Here is a 17378-nt window from a genome sequence, read left to right as displayed (position 1 = left end):
CATTATCAGAGCACGTTCAGAATTTCAGTTTTCTAGGAAAAGAGAATGGGTATAATAACTGCCCTCCTGGCAGCCGATGACACTGTTTCTACTGCAAGTTATTTTGCTATGGCCTTACAGCAAGTCTTACTCCATAGCAGCCTCTGGCGTGACCACCTGAACACCGTCGTGAGCCTATGAAGGAGCCACGAGGAACCCGGCTTAAAGGTGGCCCACATTCGAGCCAGACCACGCAGAACGAATGCCAGGTTTGGGGGACTTGAGTCACCAGTCTTCCTGGAGTCTTAGTAATGACAGGTGTGCCGTGCCTGGGGTTGCCCTGGTACCCGTGTGATGCCCCAAACAGCTCACCCGCAGGGCAGGCGCATGGCTACAGAAGCAATGGCCACAATGCCAGTGCCAGCTGGCAGCCGGGCAAAACCACCAAGGACACCAGCCCATGCTGGAGTCTTCCCTTTCCTGGAGTTCTTGGCGAAACACAGCAACCGCCCTTGTGTGTCACAGGCTCGTGATCTCAGGCCCAGACTCACAATTTCTCCTTGAATGTCTGCGGAAGCCAAAGCCGGGGTCCGGGGGAGGATCTGCTTAATTGACACCCAACTCGCTGTCATGGCAACCGAGGTTCAGCCTCTCTGAGGACGACACAAGACACTGTCCACCCTCGGGGCCTCCTGACGAGCACGTGGGTTTGCATGCTGTATACACATGGGGGCTGGATGTCAGCTCTAAGGTGTGATTCTGTCTTTAGGGGCGTGTGTTAGATCGCTCTGGATTCCTGCTCCTAATGGTAACTGTGTAGCCACATCTTCAAAGCAGGGGTGAAAATCAGAACCGAGCCGGTGACAGATGCGATCAGAAAGAGCCACAGGAAGATCCGGTCGAGAACTTGAGCTGCGAACTTCCAGTCTTGCACCACCTGCGGAAGAGAAAAGGACACCTTCCATTCAGGATGCTGCACGGCTGTTCTGAGTTCAGGGACTTCAAAGGAATCCTATTCGGATCACAGCCCTGCAGTTTTCCAAACGCACCTGACACCTCCCCCGAGACATCGACTTCCTGGGACCTCATGGTTGGTGCCCAAGAAAACGGCGTGTAGCTCAAGTTCGGGGAAACGCTTTCATCAACATCGAGGAGGTAAAATAGAAATAACAGAATCACTGATGCAGTTGTAAATGGTACTGACTAAAACGGAAAAAGCCTGATTTTTACCCAAATAAAAAGCCAGCATCTCCTACTGCAATGCTTCCTGTTATGGCATAGGAAATATAGCACAGATTTATAAATTAAGGATTTGGGGGGTCACTTATTTCAGTGGCCTCTTTTCCCCCACTCCACAGCTGGGTAGGGCTATGGGGGACACTCCTGGAGGAGATGACAGGAAGTGGTGAGGGACAGAGGAGACCCAGTCCCTCTGGAGGAAGGGAGGTTGGGAGACTGGTCTGCAGCCTGGGAGGGCCAGGTCAGACCAGGACAAGCTGCGGGCTGGGGGAGTCTCAGAGACCAGGCCAGAGGTCTTTCAAGGGAAAATAAAGGTCCCATTTCTACTACCTGGGGATTTGGTAAAGACAGTGCTGAGCAGGATGCCTGCTGTTCTAGAAGGAACATAGATGCTGATGTAGAACTTGAAAATATTGTGCACGTAGAGGTTTAGAAATAAAGCCTTAGGGAAAACCACAAAGAAGGTGAAAATGTTAAGTGTCAAATAACATATGGGAGAAGGCAATGGCTACCCACTCCAGTACTCTTGCCTGGAAAATCCCATGGACAGAGGAGCCTGGTAGGCTGCAGTCCATGGGGTCACTAAGAGTCGGACACGACTGAGTGACTTCAATTTCACTTTTCACTTCCGTGCATTGGAGAAGGAAATGGCAACCCACTCAAGTGTTCTTGCCTGGAGAATCCCAGGGACGGGGGAGCCTGGTGGGCTGACATCTATGGTGTCTCACAGAGTTGGACACAACTGAAGCGACTTAGCAGCAGCAGCAAATAACATATATTAACGCATATATATGGAATCTAGAAAGACGGTACTGACGAACCTATTTGCAGGGCAGCAATGGAGACATCCCTGGTGGTTCAGCTGGTAAAGAATCTACCTGCAATGCGGGAGACCTGGGTTCAATCCCTGGGTTGGGAAGATCCCCTGGAGATAGGAAAGGCTACCCACTACAGTATTCTGGCCTGGAGAATTCCATGGACTCTATAGTCCATGGGGTCGCAGAGTCAGACACGACTGAGCGACTTTCACTTCACTTTAATGGAGATGCAGACACAGAGATCAGACTTGTGGACACAGTGGGGAAGGAGAGGGTGGATGAGTTCAGAGAGTAGCACTGAGACATATACACTACCATATGTATAATTAGAAAGCCAGTGGAAATTTACCGTATGATGCAGGAGCTCAAATCTGGAGCTCTGTGACAACGTAGAGAAGTGGGATGGGGTGGGAGGTAGGAGGGAGTTTCACATACATATACCTGCAGCTGATTCATGTTGCTATATGGCAGAAACCACCACAATATTGTAAAGCAATTATCCTCCAATTAAAAATAAACACATTTAATTTTAAAAAGTGTCAACCTTAAGTGGGGGATTATTAGTGATGTGAATCGTCTTAAATGTTTCATATTTTCCAAATTCCTTATGCCAACAACATGTTATTTTTATAATTTTTTAAAAGCTACTTTTGATTTTAAAAATTTAAAAAATACTTTAGTCTTGATGTGACCCATTATTAAAGTCTTTTTGAATTTGTTACGACGTTGCTTTGGTGTTTATTTATATATTTATTTTGGCCACAAGGCATGTGGGATCTTAGCTGTCTGACCAGGGATCAAACCCACATTCCCTGCTTTGGAAAGCTTAACCACTGTATTACCAGGGAAGTCTATAAAAAACCATTTAAATCTTTGTGTTAGAATTTCTAAAAGATGTAAATAAAGAAATAGAAAACCTTAAGAATAGCTGAAATGCTTGTTCCATAGCAGCATTTCTTTCCCCAGTGCTTTAAAAAAAAATTTTAAGTGGATTTAAAAAACAACAAATTATAAGAGAGAGGAGGTACTAGGCAGTGCCCATATAAAATACAAGAAGCTGTTTCTTGAAAAACCTATTCTTTCTTAAGTGTGTTTATGGCATTAGGCTGTTGGCACTAATTTTCACTGATTTTAGAGTAAAATAATAGAACTGTATAAACTGGTATAAATATTAACTCTTTTTAAGCAACAGACTACCGTTTGTGCTGAGTATTTACATGTCAAATAATATTTTCCTTCCGCAGGGGAAGGACCATTTAGAGGAGGGAGAGATGGAGAGAAGAAAGATGAGGATTAATGTTTATTGTCTGCACATCATGAGACCATGTGTGCTGGGCACATAATACATATTTTGTACTTGATGTCTGTAATTCCTCCCTTCAAGGGAGAGTTCAGAAAACAAGGTCAGGTTAAGCAGCTTTTCTCAAGAGAGTGGAACATGGGTAGCATCTGCAAGCAGAACTGTTTTGAGTCTTAAATCCATATCCTTTCCACATCTTAAAAACTAAATCTGTGAACTAAATACTTGCTGTTACATCATGTTTTGTATTAATATAAAGCTTGACTCTTTCTGTTTTCTGATTTCCAAATATCCTGAATAGAGCTATCCATCATCCCATAAAAAAATGAGAGATAAATGACCAGAGACCTGGACAAACAACTTCAATGTAGAATTGAATTATTTAAATAGACTCACATCTAATATGAGGGAGCTGTGCTTAATCTAGAGTTGCTTCTCTTTTGCTCATTCTGTTTTTGTGAAGGTCTCCCTGAAAATTCATACTGAAGTCCCTATTCTGTGTCAGGGCTTGTGTGAAGTTATATGCATGTCAAGCAGGTAGCTGATAAGGTCACGTTTGAAACAGGGACCCTATTTGTTGCAAACAGACATTAAAAATCTCAGTCGGGGCTCACAACAGCTCCCTCACCTGGCTGATGAAATGCTCCTTCTTCACGTGGCTGGAAATGTATCTGATGGAATCCGCCGCCTTTTCCAGGAAAGCAACCAGAACTTTTTCTCCATCACTCATCTGCTTTTGTTTCCTTCTTTCGAGGACTTGACCTCTCAGGGCGGGTTTCCTCTCCTCTTTACCTGGGAGAGAGTAGCGATCCACGTGGTCCTTCATGCAGAGTAACTTAGGAAGGGTTTGCAGAAAGAGCCGCTTAACCCAGGGGGCCATGGGGTGGTAGGTTGAGGAAGATCTGTGGTGGACGTTGATGACAAACACGGTGACGATGATGGACAGGGTGACGAAGACCATGATGAACAGGAGGTACTCCCCGATGAGCGGGATGACCTTGGAGGAAGACGGGATGATCTCCTCAATCACCAGGAGGAAGACCGTCAGGGAAACCAGGACAGAGGTGGATAAGGAGAGCTTCTCGCCCTCGTCGGAAGGCAAGTAGAAGACCAGCACGGTCAGGAAGGACAGCCCCAGACACGGGACGATGAGGAAGAGCGTGTAGAACAGGGGCAGGCGGCGCAGCACGAAGGAGTAGCTGATGAACGGGTACCAGTAGGCGCCGTGCCTCCGGCCCCCGGCCGTGCCCTTGGCGTTCAGGATCTCCCACTCTCCGTTGTCGAAGAAGTCCTTCCGGTCCACGTTCTCGTCTGTGAGGACGAGGTCCACCATGGTCCCGTCGTAAGTCCAGGACCCGAACTTCATGGAGCAGTTCTGCCGGTCGAACGGGAAGAACGTGACGTCCATGGTACAGGAGCTCTTGTAGCTGGCGGGAGGCGTCCACGCCACGGTCCCGTCCGATCTGACCACAGCCTTGGTCATGAGCGAGCCTTCGAACCGGCCGTCGGCGCTGTGGAAAGACGGTTCGCTCGCGCTTAGCCTAGGTTAGTCTAACACAGATTAGCAGTCTCCCCCTGCGCCCCCCCCCCACCACTGTTCTATTTGTATTTTATTCCTTTCCTATCACAGCATCAAACAAGATTTCCGAAAGGAACAATTCTCTCATCAAGGTTGTACCTTTCTCTTAATTATTTTGGCACAATCAGGCTTTTCTGTTTCCATGCCTCATCGGACTAGCGGATTTGTCTTCTGCGAGACTTACTTTTCAAAGAGAACTATGTCAGGAAGCCAGAGAGATTCTGACGGAACTTTAATGGAATGAATCCCACCGTATTCATCCGGATTCCAGCGTAACTTGTGGTCTGTCCATTCCTGTGTGGAAATGAATATAAATTAATAAAATTATTTCAGAATAATTTTATTCTGGAAATTCAGTTCGAGTTTGGAATCTCCAAGTTTCTGTTAATTTATGAATCTCTTGTTTTATTTTAAAAGAGAAATACATCTGCTTTAGGCCTATGGCCCTGGTCTGTGACTCAGGGCAGTTGAAGGTATAGCCTGAGCCAGCCTGGTGTTTGATGGTCTAGACTCTCACACCTGTCCAGCCTGGGAATTCCAAAATTGCCATGACCACCTCACAAATGATAGAGGCTCAGCAACAAACTTCACTGATTTGTGACCTATTTGTTTTCAGTCTATTTTCTCTGAAGAAACAAAAGAAAAGCAAAGACAGCTCTAACTCAGTTTATTCTTGGAGAGTTGGTCCATCCAGCGATATAGTTATCTCATGAAAATGGATATCAATGATTCTGAATATCAATCAAGAGTCTTGGACAAAGATCCACACAGTATGCTAATATGAAATATCCAATATCTGCTGACTACTCTTGAGGACATTATAAGTTTTATGCAATGGAAAAATATTTTCCAAGAATTTCCTTTTACATTCTAACCTGTTCTTATTCTGTGAAGCACCAAATCTAGTTTTAAATTATATTGCTAAATGTTGTTAGCTTGCATATTTTTCCTCGTAATAGAATGAAATCATTTAGCATGGTTTACAGGGGCTGATGGATCCAGATTAACAAAACCATTAATTGATTGGATTATGAAGGTCGAAAGGATGGTGTATGGATGACCCAATTGCAGTAGAAGCGGACTTAAAAAGATTTGGAATCCAGAATGTTATGAAATCTGACCTGAAAGTGAATTATCCCACCATCTGTCATGTGGACAGTTGAGGAATAATGAAGGATAATATTAAATGACATTTCAGAAAGTCAGGAGGGTGTGCCCAGTATGAGGCTCCCTGCAGCCTAGTGATGCCAACTTTGTCATTAAAAAATCAGGAGTCAGCAGATGGATAATTCACTAGATGGTACAATATTGAAATATGCATGATGCCTGGAAAAGGATGGAATGATACACTCCAGATGAGACACTGTCTCTCTTAGACAATATTTGTGAGGCTTGACCCTTGAAAACCAAATTTTAAAAGGTAGGGACTTTAGAAAGCTACACTTAAAGGATTAAAAAAAAAAACTGCATGACTCCTTATGGAAAACCATGCATATGAAGGCTGGCAGTTTAAGAGCTCAAACTAATAAAGCATTTACCATGCTTACTCGGTACTCACAGGCTTCTCTCTTCCTTCCTCTTCCTCTGCCCACTTTGAAAAGCAAATACAATTTCCTTTCTATGAATAATTTGTCTCCTGCTGAGGAGACTTGGCAACCCAATCCAGTATTCTTGCCTGGAGAATTCCATAGACGGAGGAGCCTGGTGGGCTGCAGTCCATGGGGTCTCAAAGAGTTGAACACGACTGAGTGACTAACACAAGCAGACTTCCACTATCAGCAGCAAGTCTGAATCTCAGAAATGTTGAAGGGAACCCAGAGCAGCATTTTTGGTTTTTCACTTTTACGTTTAAAATATTTACATACAATAAAATTCACTCTTTTGTGTCCGGTTCTATAGTCAAACAGTTGGATAGTCATGATCACCATCAAGATACCAGGACAGCTCCCCTGCTCCCAGTTTTCCTTAGGCTGCGCTTTGTAATCAACACTCGCACCTCCCCATCCCAGGCAACCACCGCTCTGTTTTCTGATCCTGTGATGTTGCCTTTCCCAGAATGCCAGAGAATGGAATCACAGTCCATGGCCTGTCCATCCAGACTTCTTTTACCTATTGAAATACATTTTTGGATTCTAGGTAGGTTGTTTATTTTTTATTAGTGAGAAGTATTCCATTGTAGGGATATAACACAATTTTTTTAATCCATTTACCAGGTAAAATGTTTGTATTCATTCCAATTCTTAATGACTATAAATAAAGTGACTATAAAAATTTTGTAGGTTTGGGGGTGAAAAACATTTTCTTTTCTCTTGGGTAAATACCTAGGAGAGGATGGCAGGGTCATAGGGTAAGTCTATGTTTAACTTTATATGGCACCAGAGTGGCTGGATCATTTTCTGTTCCCACTAGCAATGCATGAGCATTCCAGCTGTCTGGCATCATCTCCTGTTCTGGGTACAGTCACACTGAAATGTTTATAATAGTTGTAAAGTAGTATCTCATTATAGCTTTTGCTATAGATTTTCCTAATGACTAAATGACATTGAGCTTTTCTTCATATGCTTATTTGTCATCCATACATTTTCTTTGGTGAAGTGGCTGTTAAGTCCTCTGCATATTCTTTAATCAGGTTGTTTGTTTTCTAATGACTGAGGTTTTAGTTCCTTATATATATGAAAAGTGTATTTTAACATATAAAATAGACCTCGAGCAGGGAACAACAGTGGAAACAGTGACAGATTTTATTTTCTTGGGCTCCAAAATCACTGTGGATGGTGATTGCCCCCACGAAATTAAAAGACACTTGCTCCTTGGAAAGAAAGCTATGACAAACCTAGTTCAGTTCAGTTCAGTCGCTCAGTCGGGTCCGACTGTTTGCGACCCCATGAATCGCAGCACGCCCGGCCTCCCTGTCCATCACCAACTCCCGGAGTTCACTCAGACTCACGTCCATTGAGTCAGTGATGCCATCCAGCCATCTCATCCTCTGTCGTCCCCTTCTCCTCCTGACCCCAATCCCTCCCAGCATCAGGGTCTTTTCCAATGAGTCAACTCTTCGCATGAGGTGGCCAAAGTACTGGAGTTTCAGCTTTAGCATCATTCCTTCCAAAGAAATCCCAGGGCTGATCTCCTTCAGAATGGACTGGTTGGATCTCCTTGCAGACCAAGGGACTCTCAAGAGTCTTCTCCAGCACCACAGTTCAAAAGCATCAATTCTTCGATGCTCAGCTTTCCTCATGGTCCAACTCTCACATCGATACATGACTACTGGAAAAACCATAGCCTTGACTAGATAGACCTTTGTTGGTAAAGTAATGTCTCTGCGGAGTAAGCCTCTTTTAATTTCATGGCTGCAATCACCATCTGCAGTGATTTTGGAGCCCCAAAAAATAAAGTCTGACACTGTTTCCACTGTTTCCCCATCTATTTCCCATGAAGTGATGGGACCAGATGCCATGATCTTAGTTTTCTGAATGTTGAGCTTTAAGCAAACTTTTTCACTCTCCTCTTTCATTTTCATCAAACCTAGACAGCATATTAAAAAGCAGAGACATCACTTTGCTGACAAAGGTCCATACAGTCAAAGCTATGGTTTTTCCAGTAATCATGTATGGATGTGAGAGTTGGACAGTAAAGAAGGTTGAGCGCCAAAAAATTGATGCTTTCGAATTGTGGTGCTAGAGAAGACTCCTGAAGTCCCTTGGACAGCAAGGAGATCAAACCAGTCAAACCTAAAGGAAATCAACGCTGAATACTCATTGGAACGACTGAAGATGAAGCTGAAGTTTCAATACTTTGGGCATCTGATGTCAAGAGCCGACTCACTGGAAAAGACCCTGAGGCTGGGAAAGATTGAAGGCAAAAGGAGAAGGGGGTGACAGAGGATGAGATGGTTGGATGGTATCACCAACTCAATGGACATGAGTTTGAGCAAACCCGGGGAGATGGTGAAGGACAGGGAAGCCTGGTGTGCTGCAGTCTATGGGGTCGCAAGGCATTGGACACGACTTCGTGACTGACCAGCAACAGCAAAGGGAGCAAGCAGCAGGTACACAGGGACGAGCCTTGCAGACAGACACGTTTAGGCAGACTGACTAGAACTGGTCTCTTACACTCTGGCTCCTTCTTTAATATCAGTGTTAAGTGAGCACAGTGTTAGTGAGCCCAAACCCACAGTGTCTCCACTTGGAACCTAAAGATCTCCAAAAAAATCGCCTGCTTCTGGAATTCAGCCTTCTCTCTTCTACAGGAACTGGTCACCTTTATCGAAGCCTGGCTCTGCAGCCCAGGAAGAAGTGGGGAGCTCAGATTCCAGGGGCAAACGCACAGCAGCTGTGCAGACTGTGCTCAGGGAAACGGGCCAAGCCCCGGGGGAGAGGTGGTTCCGTTGGAAAGATTCGTCTTGCTCATCGCACCTCCAGCAGCAGGATGGAGAGCTGTGGCCCGAGGAAGTCCAGAGGCTGTGCTTCAGGAACTTAATATTCGGGGGAAATTAATCCATCCCACAAATATGCAAGGCTTATACCAGCTCTGAGCAGGGCCACCTTGTCCTCCTACCTGGGGCTGCCTCAGACCAGAGCCCGTGATAGACCATTCAGTCCTCTTTCTGCCCCCCAGACAGACTCACACTCCTTTCTGTGGGAACTCCTGGTGGGGAGTGTGTGTGTCAGCTGTTCAGTTGTGTTGACTCTTTGCGACCCCATGGACTAGAGCCCCGCAAGGCTCCTCCGTCCATGGGATTTTCCAGGCAAGATTGCTGGAGTGGGCTGCTATTCCCTTCTCCAGGGGATCTTCCGAACCCAGGGATCAAACCCAGGTCTCCCACACTGCAGGGAGACTCTTTACCTAACTGAGCCACCAGGGAAGATTCTAGAACCCATGAACTAACAGGCAAACCATCACCCTGTGCTCACGGCCACGAAGGGGGTGGTTTGGGTGAAAAAATGGGGGACATTGAGTGGACAGGGAAGGCGGTTCTGATTGGATGACACTGTAGCTGAGACAGAGGGCAGGAGCGGGCAGTGGGTACCATGGAGGAAGGAGCAGGGCTACTGAGGATTCTGTTCCAGGATGAAGAGCAGATGTGAGTGGCTGGATGAATGAGGGGCATGTCTGAATCCTTGAGGAGGATATAAAATCAGCTCCAGTGGATTCAGGGTACGTTCTTGAACAGTAAAGAACAGGTGGGACTCATGGTCAGTGGGACTCTGTTGGGGGTACCCAAGACAGAGAAAGAGAGAGAGAATGCATTGAACATCAAATTAGAGTTCCACCCCTGGACAATCCTTCACTGGCTATGCTCCTTTGCAAGACTGGAGAGACATTCCTTACAGTCTCAGTGTCCTTCTGAGGTCAGACCTGGGGAATTAGAGATGCTGTCCCCACCAACATGCCATCAGAGGGGCTCACCAAAATCCAGCAGGACATGGTCCACCATGATGCTGGCTGAGCCCCACACCACAGCATCATTGCTCGTACTAAAGTCAGCTGAATCAGGATGAGGATTCAGAGCCCAAATCCTCTGTCCTGCTCTCTAAGGGGCTGTGAGGCTTCTGGTCATTTCCCTTCTCCCTCTGAAACCCTGGGGTTGGAGATTAACCTCCTGTCTCTGCCTTTCTAAAGCAGGAGATTAGAAACAGTATCCAGTGTTCACACAGCATGTCCCAGCCAAGATTCTCAAAGCTCTGTACAAACATCAGCTCCACTTTGCCACAGTCCCGGGCTTGAGAGCTTGTTATTATTATAGGAACAGGGGAGCAAGGGTAGGTCAGGGCCAAATACCAAAGTTAATCTCAGACTGAGAAAAAAAATAGAAAAATACTCCCAGTCTAGCTTTCTTAATTCCAAAAAGTGCAACTTCAAATCCATATCATATATATTTCCTTAAAATTTTCTTACATATATTACCTGAAATATCATTCATAAATGTCAAGCTGCAGAACAATCCAGAACCAAATTTCATTTAAACCTAAATCATAAGACTTAAAAAAGAAATTGTCATGACTTTTAAAAATAATAAATGAAGTCTTCTAATGATTCTTAATAATTAGAAAAATTATTATTATAAACATTAATAATTATTAATCCCAAGACCAAAAGATAGCAAGAAACAAATATTCCCTGCTGGTGCCTTGATCGGCAACCTCTGGGACACCCTGGGATTTTCAATTACCTCAAAGTCAGGTGTGAAATTCTTAAAACTAAATTAATGTCGGAATTCCCTGCAGAGCCAGTGGTTAGGACTTGACACTTTCATTGCCATGGGCCTGGGTTCGATCCCTGTTTGGGGAACGAAGATCCCTCAAGCCATGTAATATGCCACCCCCCAGATTAAATTAATGAAATTATTGTTGATTCATTTTAATCTTAAAGACGGCAACATGGCATATTATATGTCTCATATTCCCATTGGGGTGTCCCTCGTAGCTCAGTTGGTAAAGAATCTGCCTGCAATGCAGAAGACCCTGGTTCCATCCCTGGGTTGGGAAGATCCCCTGGAGGAGGGCATGGCAACCCACTCCAGTATTCTTGCCTGGAAAATCCCATGGACAGAGGAGCCTGGCAGACTACAGTCCATGGGGTCAAAAGAGTCGGACACAACTTAGCGACTAAACCACCATCATATTCCCATTATATCTGAGTTGTCAAGGCCAAGAAATGGGATTTGTCATTAAAGATGAGAAAGTCTATGAAGAGGGCACCAGGAAATGACATTTATTGAGTTCCCACTACCTGCCAGACCTCAGAGGAGTCACATGCACACACATAATACCTTTTAACCACCCAGCGACACTGCAGCTGGGTATTGCCTTAGTTCATAAATGAAGAGACAGAGAGTCAGAGAGGAAGTGACCTGCCAAGTTTATACAGCAAGACTCTGGATCCCCGACTCACTTCATTCTTACTCAGGGTCCACGTGAATCAGAAGACCATACGGCAGGGCCTCGTCTGCTAAGGTCAGAGTGAGGCTATGGAAAAGGAAGGAGATAAGAAGGTGACGGAGGTTTAAGGTAAATCCCTAGAAGTATAGGTGCTGTTGGAGGTTGGGGAAGATAACTAGGCTTTGGGCAAATGGCCCAGACCTTACAGCAAGGCCAGCCTTTCCTTAGGTTTGTTTAAAAAAAAAAAAAAAGCCAGCATCTTGGTTTTCTCCTCCAAAACCAGCTGCAGGGATCCACCCAATGAGGCCTTCATATTTCTGAACTTACTGTGATCTAAAACAGGAATTCAGGGACTTCCCTGGTGGTGCCGTGGCTAAGACTCTGTGCTGTCAATGCAGGGGGCTCAGGTTCAATCTCTGGACAGGGAGCTAGATCCCATATGCCACAAGTAAGACTTGGCATAACCAAATAATAGGAAAAGGGGAGGACAGAGGATGAGATGGTTGGATGGCATCATCGACAAAATGGACATGAGTTTGGATAGGCTCTGGGAGTTGGTGATGGACTGGGAGGCCTGGCGTACTGCAGCTCATGGGGTCACAAAGAGTCAGACACGACTGACTAACTGAACTGAACTAATAAAACACACAGGAACCAGCTGTTGGAAAAACCACATTGGTCCAAGATGCTGTCCTTGTAAGATTCAGGGAGCTCTGTGTCCTCGGGGTTGCTGTGGCCTGGGACAGCAGCCCACATTCAGTAACACCTGGCCACTCAGAACCTTCTGGCTCAAGGACTTTGCCCCCAGAGTTGAGGCCCAGTGCCCTATATGGCCCTGGCACATGGTAGGTGCTCATGAAGCACTAGTTGAGTGAATACACTTGGCATCTGTCTTCAGGGTGATTACTCACAGGGTGACATTCAGACAAAGGGCCGACCGTCCTGTCAGTAAGGAAGGGATGATGGCTTTGTCTTCCATCCCCTTCAGGTGCTTGCGATGCGGTTTTCCTACCCTTGACAAAGACTAAGTGGAATCTGAGTGGCTGGGGCGGTGAAGACCTTGTCACAGAGTTGTAGTGAGTCCATGTTAATAATCTATTTATGGGTTGTACGGTTTTTATTACTCTCTGGAAGTACGAAGACAAGTTTGCAAAATAAAATCAATACCACAAAAATAGCTCTCCATAGAGGACTTTCTCAGGATGTTACTAAATTTGTGCCTGTAAAGGTCTGCGGTTGGGAGGATAAACGAGAAATGTCTAAATATACCAGACAAGATGAAGGAAATAGAAGATAGAGCAGAGGAATCGGGTTAAAAAACAAAACAAAACACCAGTCATCTCACTCGGGTATGCTGCAGGAAACCTGCTTTAGGACCAAGCAGGCAGAATTTTATTCTCTCCATGGACTAAGGAGCATTTTTCAGTGTCTGAGAGGGCAAAGAGAAAAGAGAGAAGTTTGGTCATTATTGTCTTTATTTTTACTGAGGTAGACAGAGGTGATTGGAAAGAGTTTCTTATAGCTTTGCTCTGGTGTGAGAGCTTTGGAAAGTCATGTGTTTGGGAAACCTATTCAGGTGGGTGACAATTTCTCCACTTTTATGGATCATGGAACCTCTACTGATCCTGCAAGACCCCACCGAAATGTCTCCTCCCCTTGGAAGACTTCCATGATTTGTTCCCCATTTCATTGTCATAATTGTAATGACTCAGTGTCTTATGTATATACGTTACTTATAGTGTCTACCATATTACGGAGATTATTTTTACACAACTAACATCAGATTCTCTCCTTGTAGGCAGGGTTGTGTTTTACGCTCTGTACATCCTGAATCTAGCAGATTACCTGGCCCTTAGTTGATGCTCAATAAATCCTGTGGAATCAACGAAGTGACTCCCAGCCTCATTCTCTCCTAAATGCCTTTCTAGAACAGCTTCATGAGAGCTCCCAGAGGTTAAGGAACCAAAGCCTTAGAAGGCCAGGATTAGGAGCTAGACTTTACAGGGAGAGCCCCGAGAGGACGGCCGGGTGTCTCCCAACAGCTCCTCAAGTCGGAAGAAGAAAATGATTTCTTTTCACCAGACTGCAGTTACTAGTGTGTTGCCTGAGACAAGTCACTCCAGTCCTCCAATCCTCAGTCTTCTCATCTGCAAAGTGGGAATCATAATAGACTTTGGAAGGTGGCTGTGAAAATTGAATGTATTCGTTCCCATGACACGTGTAACAGACTGGGCACTTAACAGATGCTCAATAAACTTTAACATTGTCGTTGAAACTGAGGTCTGTGTAAAACACTGTGCTGGTTTTTTTAAATGTCAGTTTTATATTCTTTTTCCATCTGTTTCCTTTAGTCCTTTCCTTTACTCTTTTACGCTTAAAAAGCTAAAACATAGAAAAGAAAGTATAAAAGTAACGTCGTGGTGGAGCTCCAATGCCTCCTCTTCCATGCAGCCCTCCCTGCCTGCCACCAGGCCAGAGATTCTCCTATCTTTTTGCTCCCACACTGTTTGTACCATAACACAGCCCTTGTTGGCTAATCCCTATTGTGACATTCCCACTCCAAACCCAATCTGTGTGAGTGCGTTCATAGCTTCATCATGTTCTCAGTGGTTTCTCCTACTTTGAATATTCCTCTAATTTAGAAATAGGGCTGGATGTTTTGCGCGGGGCTAGATGTGCAAACAAGGCTCCAGCTGGGGAAAGCTGGTTCTAGCCAGATGAAGCAGACTCTTCTGTCTCTGGTAACAGGCATAATGATACCCACTTTGCTAATTTAGAGAGGTTCAGAAATGTAAATGGATAAGAGCTATGACAACGCATTGCAAATTAATGCAATGAAACCATATTCCCCCTGTTTCTTCTATGACATGGGAACCCAAGTTCCCAGCAAGCTTTCCTAAATGGCAGCTAGGCACTCTCTCCCTCCCCCTGTAGATTTCTCTCGCTCCGTTCTGGGATTTTTAGGTGTCAGTTCTGTCTTGACCTGGAGGGGCTCACCAGACAGCGATTCCAGGGGCCTCGCTTTGCTGGAGGTCATTTCCAAAGTACAGCTGAAGCCTGAGGAAGACGGTTTCTTCCCTTCATGTCTAATCTTGTTCTCTTTGTCTGAAATGACTTCTTGTTTCCAAAATCTCAGGAAAGTGAAAAGTCCCTATACCCCAAAAGCCAAGGCTCCTCGACCACTCTCTTATGTGTAAGGTGGCAGCTGGAGGAGGTGTGTGTGGAGGAGTGAGTCTGTTTTATTTTTGCCAACATCCTAAGCTTATTTACACTTCAACAAAGAATTTTTCTTCTCTTCTGTAAAAGTGCAAATACAGGACTTCTTACTGACTTTTATGAACTCAAAATACCTTCAAACTCCACAGTCTCTAAAGTGCAAAAGTAAAATAAGTCCCAAGAAATGTATTGAAAAATACATTTATTCATTTTATTTTTAAAAAATCATTACTATTTTTACATTAAAAAACAATTTGGCTGTCCCAGACGGTGTGTGGGTTATTAGTTCCCTGGCCAAGGATTGAACCCATGACCCCTGCCTCAGAAGCTTGGAATCTTAACCACTGGACAGCCAGGGAAGTCCCTATTTATTTAAATTGTATTTTTATACCTACATTCCCAGCTTATTATTTTCTCCTGAACATTTTTATTTACAAGTAAAATAATATGCAGATCCATTTCATAATATGCTAACATATCTAGAAACTAGCAAAATTTATACTAATTACCCAAATCTGATCAAAACCTTTGAGTGGGTGAAATCTGATGACCCCAGATGAGATCCAGAAAATCTCCTTGAGTCTTTTATCCATTGTTCCTTATAGACCATTAGCAGAAAGACCTGCACGAGTGTGCACTAAACTGGCACAGATAAACAACTCATTTCAACATAAGTGAAGAATGTTATGTACATATGTTAAAATTAAGTGAGATAGCTAACATACCTAGATTTTAAATCTCTGGGAGATTAGGTAATATCTGGACATAAGGTAAAAAAAGAAAAAAAAAGTAATTGTTAACAAAACCAAAAAAGTAAGTAATTAAATCAACCTTTTCATTTCCTGTCAAAGAAGTACTAATATTTTCTCCTTTACATGACAGGTATTATTTGAAGGGTAACTGTTTCCTGGCAACTCTACAAAGAGCAGGAGACAGGCTGTGGTCAGGCTGAGAGCTAAACATCATTCCTGTTCTTTTGTGGATTCAGCGTCTTGACTTGGGCTTCACCTTGTTCTGAGGTTGATAGTGGGGGCCTCTGTCATCCCGTTTTCTCTTTCTAGACAACAGCATTAGGGGAGGGGCAAGATCCTAGGGAGGACGGGGGAAGGAAGGGGAACTAACATCGCTGGTTTTCTTATCTGGTTGTCTTAGCTTCAGTGGGGTAAGTTGCACTCTGGAACTTGGCCCCCTTTTCTCCAAGGAGCCCAGGGACCAGAGCCTGGGACTCACAGTCAGGGTCACCTGCCCACCCGCCGGCTCAGAGACCCCCTCCAGGAGCAAGAAGACAGCACCTACGGGCTTCCAGACTGACCTCCGACTTGCGTGGAAGAAAATAAAAAAAGAAGAAACCCTTCCCCAAACACTCCCAAATGTCTCCCTGAAGAACGCAATGCACTCTTTAAAATAATTATTTTTCCATAGAACCTTTCTCAGTGGAAAGAACGGTGACAGTTAGACAGCAGGTACAGTCCTCAGACTGACAGTTACCTGTTTGAGCCACACGTTTGTCGTCATCAGCTGATTCTTTTCATCCTAAGAAAAGGAAAAGTAAATTCAAATTAAGTGAAAATGTGTATTGGATTTTTTTCTTTTTTTTTTTGTCACAAAGACTTCTTGAAATCTTACTTTTGAGCAGTCCAAAGTGGGAAGGATTCTCAACTTAAGAACAGTTAAATGGCATCGAGTGGGTGTTAGTCACTCAGTTGTGTCCGACTCTTTGCAACCCCCCTGGACTGCAGCCTGCCAGGCCCCCCTGTTCATGGGATATCTCAGTCAAGGATACTGGGGTGGGTTGCCATTCCCTTCTCCAGGGAATCTTACCACCCAGGGATTGAACCCAGGTCTCCTGCATTACAAGGCAGGTTCTTTACCATCTGAGCCACCAGGGAAGCCCCATGGCATTGGGACCCTACAATATTAGGCATATTTTGTTTAAAATGAAAATAATAATGAGAGCAAGTAGCAGTTCCTTGTGGTGATGTTTGCATAAATTGCATAACCAAAGGCACAGTAAGGGGGTGAAGTTGAATGAAATGCTAGCTAAATGGGAGGTGGGCCTTGTATGATTTTCTAGAAGGAATCTTGGGCTTTGAGTCAGTTGGGGGGTGGTGATGATGAATGGATATGGCCAATGGGGGAACACTGTTCTGGGACTTTGGGGACTGCAGTAGCATGGTTTTGCAGAATTTGGGTTATCAAAGTTCACAGATTTCCCCAGGAACCTCATGACAGAAATGTGGACTCAATAGGAAAATTAAGGTATGGGGTGTGTCAGGGAAAGATCTGGGGTCCCCAGGAGATCCAGGAGGGAATGGGGTCACCCAGGGACTCTCTCCAGGGCTGTCACCGCGGCTCTCTCTGCTCCG

At 44.7% G+C, this 17378-nt stretch overlaps 1 protein-coding gene across 1 annotated transcript in view; it reads right to left on the bottom strand.

Annotated features, from left to right (window-relative positions):
- Positions 1 to 738: 738 nt before the first annotated feature.
- CHRNB3 (cholinergic receptor, nicotinic, beta 3 (neuronal)) overlaps positions 739 to 17378 on the bottom strand; it is a 20889-nt gene continuing 4249 nt past the window's right edge. The window contains exons 6-9 of the mRNA XM_010846447.1: positions 16501 to 16545; positions 5100 to 5209; positions 3965 to 4847; positions 739 to 916 (exon numbers count right to left, since the gene is read on the bottom strand). Coding sequence (XP_010844749.1) covers positions 782 to 916; positions 3965 to 4847; positions 5100 to 5209; positions 16501 to 16545 — 1173 coding nt within the window. The 3' untranslated portion in view covers positions 739 to 781. The remainder of the gene's footprint in view (positions 917 to 3964; positions 4848 to 5099; positions 5210 to 16500; positions 16546 to 17378) is intronic.

The sequence above is a fragment of the Bison bison genome, unplaced genomic scaffold (assembly GCF_000754665.1).
Source record: "Bison bison bison isolate TAMUID 2011002044 unplaced genomic scaffold, Bison_UMD1.0 scf7180017864236, whole genome shotgun sequence".
NCBI classification, from domain to species: domain Eukaryota; kingdom Metazoa; phylum Chordata; class Mammalia; order Artiodactyla; family Bovidae; genus Bison; species Bison bison.
The sequence above is the reverse complement of the archived record's forward strand: the minus strand, read 5'-3'. Positions and strand labels throughout refer to the sequence as shown.